We start from the raw sequence: 9,277 nt of genomic DNA, 5'->3' as shown, positions 1-9,277 counted from the left end.
TTTTCCTCTCCTTTTTGCTCTGCCTTCTTTCCTTTCTGTCTCTGTCTCTCTCTGTCTTCCTTGCCTTGTCTTTCTGTCTCTGTCTCTCCTCTATCTCTGCCTCTCTGTCCCTGTTGCTGTCTCTGCCTCTCTCCCCAGACATCGTCTTCTTTGGAGAGACCCTCCCAGCACGCTTTTTCTCCTGCATGCAATCGGTAGGTGGTCCATCTCCTGTGCTCCCCCTCATCCCACTCAGGCCCTCGAGCCTCTGGAGCTCGCCCAATGGACAGAGAATTTAATTCAGTTCCCTTAAAACCTGGAGGGCTGGTTCCCACTTTGGTGTCCCTGAACGGCCCGAGTTGGGTGTGGGGCTCCCCCTGGTGGTGGTGCTGGGAAGGACCCTCAGATCCAGAGTGATGTGGCTGGGGTGACGGGGGGATCCCGGGTACAGGAATGAGATGGGAGATGGGCTAGGGGAGGCAGAGCAGACTGCAGGGTATTCTGGGAAAGGAGACTACCTGAGTGAAGGAAGGCCAGAGGAAGTCTGGAATGTTGGGGGAGGGGCCGGCATGCAGGGGGAGAGACAGCAAGCCAGGGGCCTTGAATGCCAGCCCGAAGCAAGGGCAGAGGACGTGGTGTTCTGGCTCAGCTCTGCCCTGGGTTTTCCCGACTGAGCTCTGTGGGAGGGGGCAGCGGGGCAGGTGAAAACGGCTCGTCCCTCTCTGTCCACCAGGATTTCCAGAAGGTGGATCTGCTTATTATCATGGGCACCTCCCTGCAAGTCCAGCCCTTTGCCTCCCTTGTTAGCAAGTATGCGGCAGGGGGAGGGGGTCCTGGGGGGGAGGGAGACCGAGGGAGAAAGGGCCGCCTCACTCCATTTTCTCTGTCCACCTCGCCCCAGGGCCCCACTCGCCACCCCTCGACTCCTGATCAATAAAGAGAAGACAGGACAGGTGAGTGTGTTCTCTGGGCCCAGCAGCTCAGGGCCAACTCTCAGCCTGCACAGCCTCAGCAGGTCTGAGAGAGACTACTAGATAGGAGTCTGACCTCTGGGGCCTCTGATTCAGTCCCCCCTCAGACACTGCCAGCCCTCCATCCCACTGCTTTCTGATTATCTTCTCTTTTGACAGCGGGACCCCTTCTTGGGGCTCATGGGTATGGGGGGAGGCATGGATTTCGACTCAGACAAGGCCTACAGGTGAGGAGCCACTGGCTTGGGGGGTCATTTGGAGGCTTGGGTTGGGGAGAGGGGTAGGCTGGGAACAAGACAGGGGCGGGGGGTGGGCTGGCAGGTTCCACACAGCTGTCCTCATTTTTCACCTCTCCCCCTCCCCAGGGATGTGGCCTGGCTTGGGGACTGTGACAAGGGCTGTCTCGCCTTGGCTGACCTCCTGGGATGGAAGGTATGCATCTAGGGCTCCTGCCCCACTCTGGGGCACAGGCTCTCCATCTCCAGCCTTGACCCCAATCGCCATCTGTGGCTGACCTCATCCTTTTTGTGCCCACAGAAAGAACTGGAGGCGCTTGTGAAAAAGGAGCACGCAGCCATCGATGCCCAGGCTGGGGCCGGCCTGCATCCTCTCGGTGCCACGGGAAAGTCTGCCCAGACTGACAGGGAGCCCACCAAAGCTGAGAAAGGACAGCAGCCCCAGTGATTCAGCCGCCAAACTACACTGGTGGGGCCAGAGACCCGGGCCCCCTCGCCCTGGGGCTGCTGCCCAGGGGACAGACACTGCCCTCATCTCTAACCCTTGGGGGCATGAGCAGCTCCTAATCTCTAACCCTCCTGAGGACCTCCCTGCTCCCAACAGGACGTGGCCTGGGCTTTTAACCTACCCCTGGGAAAGAGGCACCTTGGCCCTCCACGCTCTAACCTCTAACTGTACCTGGGCTCCAGCTTCTCAGCAGAGAGAGCCTGGGCCTGAACATCTCCCAGTCTCTAACCCTCCCCAGGGCCCTGCTCCTCGGGACTTTGGGGCCTAGAACCCCAACATCTCCCCTCCCCAGGGAGGTTGGGATCTCTGCCCTCAGTGTCCCTCCTAACAGCTAATCCAGAGCCTGGGAGATGAGGGCCCATGCTCCCCACGTCCTCATGCTCCCCAACACCCCACACTCTACTACCCTCCCTTGGACATTGAAAGAGGGCGGAAAGCTGAGGGGGACGTGTCTGTGACTGGAGCTAAATAAAGCAAAAGTGGGACCCACTCCCATCTGCGTCTGTCTCTCGAAGGGGCCACTGTGTGTCTGGGGGGTCGGGGAGCCCGTTGCCCAAGAGGAGCCACGGTGCAGCAGGCAGGAAGTGGGTTAGACACCAGGAAGGACTTCCAGACCTCTCACCCCACAATGAAACCTGCTGGGCTTTCCGCTAGCTTCAGGAAATAGGGTGGGGTGGAATGGGGGGAGGGGCACACGAGAATTCCTGTATTCACGCAGCAGAAGGATTGAGATCCAAGTTTCCTGGGGACCCCAAGAGCCGTCCTCTGCCCCAGTCTCCCACCCCCAAGGTACCAAGGCCAGACACCTGACTCCCAAAGAGTGAGGAGAGGAAGTTTTCAATGTGGCCCCTCCCCCTCCCCCTTCCGCTCTCTACCCAGCTGGGTTCCTCTCAGGGGAGTAATGATTTTACTTCCTGTTGCTCTGGAACCTTCCCCATGAAGAACAGGTAATCTGGGTCCCTTGGGAACCCAGGTGCCCAGCCTTCCCCTTTATCCTGCCCCGGGGACCAGCGTACCCCGTCCCACGGGTACCCTGGCAGCCACGCCCCACTCTCTCTTCTCGTCCCCTGGGACCTCCCTAATCTCTTCTTCCCTAGGACCGTGGCATCCAGCCCCTAGCCCTGCCTCTTCTCCTCTCGTGGCCATCTAGCCTCCTCTATTCCTGGTCCTAGGAGCCCTGATGCAGGACCCCATGCCCTCTCCCACAGACAGTCCCTGCCCCATATCTGCGGCCAGATCCCAAGGTTGGGGGGAGCGTCTGTCATGGGGAAAGATGTCCATGATGCTCGTGACCCAGCCCCTCTGCCCAGGTCCAAGAGCCGGGCCTTGGATTCCCCCGGGGCTGGTCAGTGACCACTGGCCCGTGTACCTGGAGGATGCTCCAGTCCAAGGATTCAGGAGATGGACATCTACTGGAGGGGGAGAGGTGAGGGGGTGCAGGGCACGCTGTGATCATTTCCTTTTCCAGCCCCATCCTGAGTCCCTCACACCCCACTCATCATCACACTCATACGTTACCCTTGCTCAGCGCAACCCCTCCCACACTTCTCAGGTTGAGCAGGAGGATCCCCTGAACCCCGATTCCCAGGATTGTTAGCTCTGCTCCCCTGTTCCTGCTTCCTGACATCCCTCTGGGTTTGGGCTCTCTGAGGCCAGCCTCCACCTCAGCCGCAGTGTGGGAGCAGGCCCTGGTGAATAGGGCAGGTGAGACAGCCCTAACCCTCCCCAGGCTCACCGAGCTGAGACTCCGTCTGTTGAGGACCCGAGGTCTGTGGCAGATCCCACAACTGGATGCCCGGAGTTCTCTAGACATCCTGGCCCTGCAGCCCCCAGGGGTGAGTGTGTCCCTTGGCCCTTCTGATCACTGGTCTCCAGAGAAGCCCCTGCCCTCTCAGAGGCCCCTGGGGCCCCTCATGTGGCTTCTCTTCCCTCCTTCCTCTAGGTAACCCCTTTTCTTTGTTCCTTGTGACCCCTCCAGAGTTTCCTAGTCACAGGGTTTGGCCTGAGCCTGGCCCTGACGATGAATACAGACCCCCACCCGGAGGCTGTGGGAACCTTCCGGATTCTGGAGACCCCTGCAGGTGAGCAGCCTGATCTCAAAACCTCTAGACCCCCAGGCCCATCCCCAGCCCCAAACCTCAGCAGGGGACCAGACCTCATCACCCTTCCTTCCAGGTATCTAGCCCCCAAGGCCAAACCCAGACCCTCAGCCCTTTCCCCAGGTATCCAGGACCCTCCCCACTGCCCTCGGCATTGACATAGGAAACCAAAGTCTGTGAACTCTAGAAAGTGAAGCCCTAAGTCAGAGAGGCAAGCCCTCCTGGGGCCTGGGGGAATGGCTGGCCAACTGCCCTCCATTGTCCTAGGAGTGGCGCTTCAGGGCTCCCAGCTCAGCTTCTCAGATCTGCCTGAACTCTTGGCCTTCCTCTCCACCAGCAGGTAGGGTGGAGGCGGTGGTTGGGGAGCGCAGGAGGACTTGGAAGGGAGTTCCTCGCTTTCCCCTCATTGTGACCCTCTTATTCTCCCCCAGGGACATCCTGCCGCAGCCCCTGCTTCCTCCCCCCAGATCCCTGGGGCCTGGAGTCCCTCTTACTGGTGAGTCTAGGGGCTGAGGGATGCACAGCCTGGATGCCTTGACCCCTCCCTTATCAGTACTAACTTCCTCCTTCCTCCCAGAGCCTCTCCAGATTGGCGCGGTCTGGATCACCTCCACCAAAGGGGCCCTCTCCGTGGTGAATCCCCTGTACTTAAGGGACCATGGGCCCTGGGAGCCCGAAGAGGAGAACTCTTCAGAGCCAGTTCGGAAGGATGCCCTCGGTAAGCGGGAAGGGTTGACAGCTACCTGATTGGTATGGGATGGGTGCTCTGGATGGCTGGCTGGGCCTGGGGCGCTGGACGGCAGGGAGGTCATGGGAAAAGGGAAGGTTCAGACACTTCTCCATCTCCCTCTCTCTTTGTAGCCCCTCAACCTCTGGGCCCTCACCGAGTCTCCTGGATAGAGGGTTCTCCTAGTGCCAAGACAGAGCCTGAGGCCTGTTGCCTCTACAGCCTGGAGGAAGGGGAAGACAAGCTGGTGGAGGCTGGGGAGGCCCAGGATGAGAAGGGGGAGGACTGGGAGCCGGGGGGTGGGGTGTACCAAAGAGTGCAGGCTCTGGCCCAGGCTCGGGGCAGCCTCGTGGCCAAGCAGCACCGAGCCCTTCAGGCCAGGCTCAGGGAAGCCCAAGGGGGTCCCTGTGGGCCAGAGGCTGGGGACCCAGCTACTGAGCTGCTGCAGGACATTCGTCATCTCCTTACTGACCTCAAGGATCACCTGGTGAATGACCCAGAGGTCCAGGCTGCCTACAGGGCCAGGCCGGCCCCACCAACTCGGGACCATGAGGATCTCGGTAAGGGTGCACACGTGTGTGTGTGTGTGTGTGTGTGTGTGTGTGTGTGTGTGTGTGTGTGTCTGTGTGTGTGTGTACAAACGTGCGCCCTCTCATGATTGCTAATGTCCTAGAATAGACTTATTTATATATTGCTTTGAGGTTTGCTCGTGTGTGAACATCCTACAATACAGATAACCTCACAGACAGAAATAGTCCTCTCCCGTGTTCCCATATACGGCCCCTCTCATATAAGTCCCTCCTTGCACACACATTCATCTCAATCGTTCAATCGGTAAGCATTCAATTAGTATCTACTATGTGCCAGGCGTTGTGTTGGGCACTCAGGGTGCAAAGACAATGATCTCTGCCCTCAGAGAGCTTCCATTCTCTCAGGGGAGACACCCAGGCACTCGTGCACACACACATACATACACATACACATAGATGCACACATATACAAAGTTAATTCGGGGAAAGGGGAATGGGAACAGGAGCAGGAAAGGCTTCATGCCCAAGGTGTTTCTTGACTAGAGTTTTGAAAGAGACTTGGGCTTCTGAGAGTGGAAGGTCAGGAGGAAGAGCTTGCTGGGCATGGAGAGCATCCTCCATGTGCAAAGTGGCTGAAGGGTAGGCAAGGAAGACAGTGTTGTTGGGCCCTGGAGCACGGTCATAAAGGTAGGCTGGGGCCAAGGTTGTGCAGCTGACTAGAAGCCAGACAGAGGGAGTTACTATGAGTTTATGGAGTTGGGGGGGGGGGTCTCTTGGTCAAACCCCACTTTGGAAAAGTCACAGGGCAGCTAGGTGGTGCAGTGGATAGAGCTCCAGCCTTGGAGTCAGGAGGACCTGAGTTCAAATCTGGCCTCAGACACATGATACTCACAGGTTGTGTGACCCTGGGCAAGTCACTTAACCCTGATTGCCTCCTTTAAAAAAAAAAAAAAAAAGAGGCGTTGGTTTTGGGAAATACAAGTTCAGTTTTGTACATGTTGAGCTGGAGAACCTACAGAACATCCAATATGAAATATCCAATGGGCAGTTGAAGATTCTCAACTGGACCTCAAGGGAAAGTCCAGGGCTCAGTATCTCGATTGAAGCCAAGGGAGCTGATGAGTCACCAAGTGAGAAAATATTGAAAGGAAAGAGAAGAGGGCTGAGGACAGAGCCTTCATGGCCATCCACAGTGGGTGAGGGGGATGTGGGTCATGGACCTGCAATAAAGGCTGAGGAAGAGTGGTCAGACAGGTACGGGAAGACCCAAGAGGGGTCATAAAAACCAAGATGGAAGAGAGTATCCAAGAGAGACAGAGACAGAGAGAGAGAGAGGGAGGGAGGGAGAGGGGAAGAGAGGGAGAGAGAGAGAGAGAGAGAGAGAGAGAGAAGAGGCCTGGGATGATTGTGGGAGCAATGCCAAGGGTGGGAGGGGATAGACTCAAGGGAACAAGGTGGTCGGGGGTCAAGGGGCTGGCCTGGGCAAGGACGAGTGTCATCTCTTCATCGGAGATTGACATAAAGGAGCAGAAATTGGGGATGACATTGAGGGCTGTTGAGATGTGAGGAAGGGGGCACTCAGCTTTTCTCAGTAAGGTAAGAGGTGAGGTTTACACATGAGAGGAGAAGAGTGGGGGCCTTCAGGCATCACCTCGGGGGCATGGGCTGGAGGATCAGGGGAGAGGAGAAGGATCATCGGTTGCTCATCCCCAGGTTTGCATTGTGTTCCTCAGCTTCATTCTTATCTTGCCCAGGCCCCTCTGGCCCCTCTTGGCACCTGTGCTCAGCTCCATGTTTCTCCTTCTGTCTGTGTTTGACCACGTGCCCCCTTCTAGATGGGTCTGCGTGCCCATGTTCCCTTTCTACACCCATGAGTGGGTCAGGATTCTCTCCTGTCTGTCTTCTCTTCCGTAGCTGGAGATACTGACAAGCTCTGTGGGGTCAGTGACTGGAGGAAGGGGAAGGACCAAGGAATGAGGGATGGATAGGGCTGGTCAGAGGTCAGCCCAGAGCCAGAAGTAGGAATTCTTGCACTTGGGGCAAACTCAGCTTAGTGGAGAGGCACTGTTAGAGAGGACCATGTGAGGAAGACAGGTCCCACAAGAGATTTCCACAGTGATGGGAGCTGGGGTGGTAACCTAAAGTGAGGCATGGTGGTGGTGGACACTTCCTGGAAGAAAGGTCCTCCTTGCCAAGGCCCCATTGTTCTATACTAAGTACAGCTCTGCGTCAGTCAGTCAACAAAAATTTATTATGCACCTTCTATGTACCAGGCACCGTGCTAAGCACTAGAAATATAAATATAAGGAAATGATAGTCCCTGCCCTCAAGGAGCTTGCATTCTAACGGGGAAGATGCCCCATAAGGAAGCTGAAAAGGGAGTGGGGAAGAAGGTGTCTGGCACAGGGTAGTTTCAGCCCCGGTTGGGCGCTGTCTGATGTCACATCCCCAGAAGCCATGGTGGAGGCAGCTGTGTGCTGGGTGGTGCTCAGGCCCCTTCAGCCCGTCCTGTGGACCAAGCTTCGCATGCTAAGAGCTCAGGATCTGCAGCAGCTGCAGTGGCATCAGGAGGCGATGCGGGCCCGGGCGCTGCAGGAAGGCCCTGTCCCCAGCCCGACCAGGCACCGCATCCAGGCCCGCCTGGCTCGCCTGCACACCGTCTGGGCCCCGCAGCGCAAGGTGGCCCTTCTGCTGGCCATCTGCAGGGATGTCTATGAGGGCCTCGCCCAGAGTGGGAGCCAGGGTAAGAGGGGTCTGCCTGGGCAAAGGGCCGGTGTAGGAGGCCCATCTACCCCCATCGGCCCAACATCTCTTTCCTGCAGAACCCCTGGGGGCTGATGACTTCTTGCCAGCGCTGACAGAGGAGCTTCTGTGGAGTCCAGACATCGAGGCCACCCAGTTGGACGTGGAATTCCTGATGGAGATTCTGGACCCTGCAGAACTGCTGGGGGAGAGTAAGGCAGGGGCTGGAGATTTCTGGGGGTCTCACTGGCTCTGGCTGCAGAAGATATCAGAGAGCAGGCAGGCAGGCAGGATGTCTCAAAAGGCTTCTTAATGGAGAAATTGGACCCCAAGGCCCTAGGGCTGTGGGGAGCTGTCCTAGAGCCAGGATGCTCAGAATGCAGTGGGAGGGATGGAGGCCTCATTGTAGGCTGGATTTCCCCTGGGGGTGGGAGGGTCTGATTACAGTACTAGGCTCTGCAGAGCTGGGGAAGGGGCCCCAGAGCAGGATCAGCTCAGACTACAGGCAGTGGGGGTGGTTCAACGGCCAGCCAAGACTTCCTGGGGGGAGCTACGGCCCATAGGCCAGAGATGACTGGTCCCACTGACTCCCACCCTGCAGCTGGGTATTACCTTACCACTTGGTTTGGGGCCCTTCACCACATAGCCCACTTCCAGCCAGCAGCGTCTGGGCCAGCCCCGAAGGGCCTCAGCTATGAGGCCAGGGCCTCCATCCGACTTTGGCAACGCCGTCGGACGCTTCACACCTCGGACTGCACTGTGGCCAGGTAACCTCCTCCCATCCTTTGAACAGCTGGGCCATGGGGAACACCTAACACTGGGCAGACCTGGACTTTGGGGGCGAGCAAGCTGCCCTGACCTGACTGCCATCCTCCTCCTCCCCCCAACCCAGCCCATCCATGCAACTCGAGAGACCTTGGGAAATCCTGGAACAGGACCAGTCTGGAGCTGAGATTGGCAGCCTGCCAGGGGCAGCTGCTTCCTTTACCACCAGTGACCTGTGACCCATGACAATCACAGCTCAGAGATGTTCCCCTGTCTCCTGCCTGCCAAGCTCAGTCTTCCCTAACCCTGCCCCATCCGAAAACAAGAGTACTTGAACACTAACCTCTGTGTCTCCTTTGGGCTGCACTAGGGACCTGTAAGAAGGGACTAGATATTGGGGTTCCTGGGAAGGGAGTATCCAGAGGGAAGGTTCCATTTGCCATGAGCTCTCTCTACTCCCTTCTCTCTGTCTCTCCCTTCCTCCCTCCTCCCTCTTTCTCTCTGTCCCTCTTTCTCTCTCTCTCTCTCTCTCTCTCCCTGTCTCTCTCTCTCTCCCTCCCTCCCTCCTCTCTCTTTCTCTCCCTCCTTCTCTCTCTGTCTCTCTCCCTCCCTCCCTTTCTCTCTCTGTCTCCCTCCTCTCTCTCTCTCCTTCCCTCCCTCCCTCTCTCTCTATTCTCTCTCTCTCTTTCACTCTCTGTCTCTGTCTCTCCCTCCCCCCCC

General features: G+C 57.7%; 2 protein-coding genes across 5 annotated transcripts in view; both read left to right on the top strand.

The window, feature by feature from the left end:
• Positions 1–2,184, top strand: part of SIRT2 (sirtuin 2) — a 9,003-nt gene extending 6,819 nt beyond the window's left edge. The window contains exons 11-16 of the mRNA XM_027855270.1: positions 139–194; positions 713–789; positions 881–932; positions 1,110–1,177; positions 1,316–1,382; positions 1,488–2,184. Coding sequence (XP_027711071.1) covers positions 139–194; positions 713–789; positions 881–932; positions 1,110–1,177; positions 1,316–1,382; positions 1,488–1,634 — 467 coding nt within the window. The 3' untranslated portion in view covers positions 1,635–2,184. The remainder of the gene's footprint in view (positions 1–138; positions 195–712; positions 790–880; positions 933–1,109; positions 1,178–1,315; positions 1,383–1,487) is intronic.
• Positions 2,185–2,365: 181 nt separating this feature from the next.
• RINL (Ras and Rab interactor like) lies at positions 2,366–8,899 on the top strand. Of its 4 annotated transcripts, XM_027855267.1 has the most exons (12): positions 2,372–2,641; positions 3,005–3,120; positions 3,424–3,529; positions 3,673–3,775; positions 4,061–4,133; positions 4,225–4,289; positions 4,371–4,511; positions 4,655–5,080; positions 7,503–7,793; positions 7,873–8,004; positions 8,394–8,559; positions 8,685–8,899. In XM_027855267.1, the coding sequence occupies exons 2-12, from the start codon at positions 3,071–3,073 to the stop codon at positions 8,794–8,796; spliced, it is 1,665 nt and encodes a 554-aa protein (XP_027711068.1). In that variant the 5' UTR covers positions 2,372–2,641; positions 3,005–3,070; the 3' UTR covers positions 8,797–8,899. The 4 variants fall into 4 exon arrangements, with proteins under 4 accessions (XP_027711066.1, XP_027711068.1, XP_027711065.1 ...); XM_027855265.1 differs by lacking the exon at positions 4,061–4,133 and having other exon boundaries at positions 2,366–2,641; positions 2,903–3,120; XM_027855264.1 differs by lacking the exons at positions 2,372–2,641; positions 4,061–4,133 and having other exon boundaries at positions 2,649–3,120.
• The last annotated feature ends 378 nt before the right edge of the window (positions 8,900–9,277 follow it).

This window comes from Vombatus ursinus, unplaced genomic scaffold (assembly GCF_900497805.2).
Source record: "Vombatus ursinus unplaced genomic scaffold, bare-nosed wombat genome assembly UNPS02010822.1, whole genome shotgun sequence".
NCBI classification, from domain to species: domain Eukaryota; kingdom Metazoa; phylum Chordata; class Mammalia; order Diprotodontia; family Vombatidae; genus Vombatus; species Vombatus ursinus.
The sequence above is the reverse complement of the archived record's forward strand: the minus strand, read 5'-3'. Positions and strand labels throughout refer to the sequence as shown.

Coding starts and splice junctions, on each gene's coding strand:
- RINL (XM_027855264.1), top strand. CDS start 2,875: ATGCAGGACCCCATGCCCTCTCCCACAGACAGTCCCTGCCCCATATCT. Junction 4,512..4,654: donor AGTTCGGAAGGATGCCCTCG/GTAAGCGGGAAG, acceptor CTCTCTTTGTAG/CCCCTCAACCTCTGGGCCCT. Junction 8,005..8,393: donor TGCAGAACTGCTGGGGGAGA/GTAAGGCAGGGG, acceptor CCCACCCTGCAG/CTGGGTATTACCTTACCACT.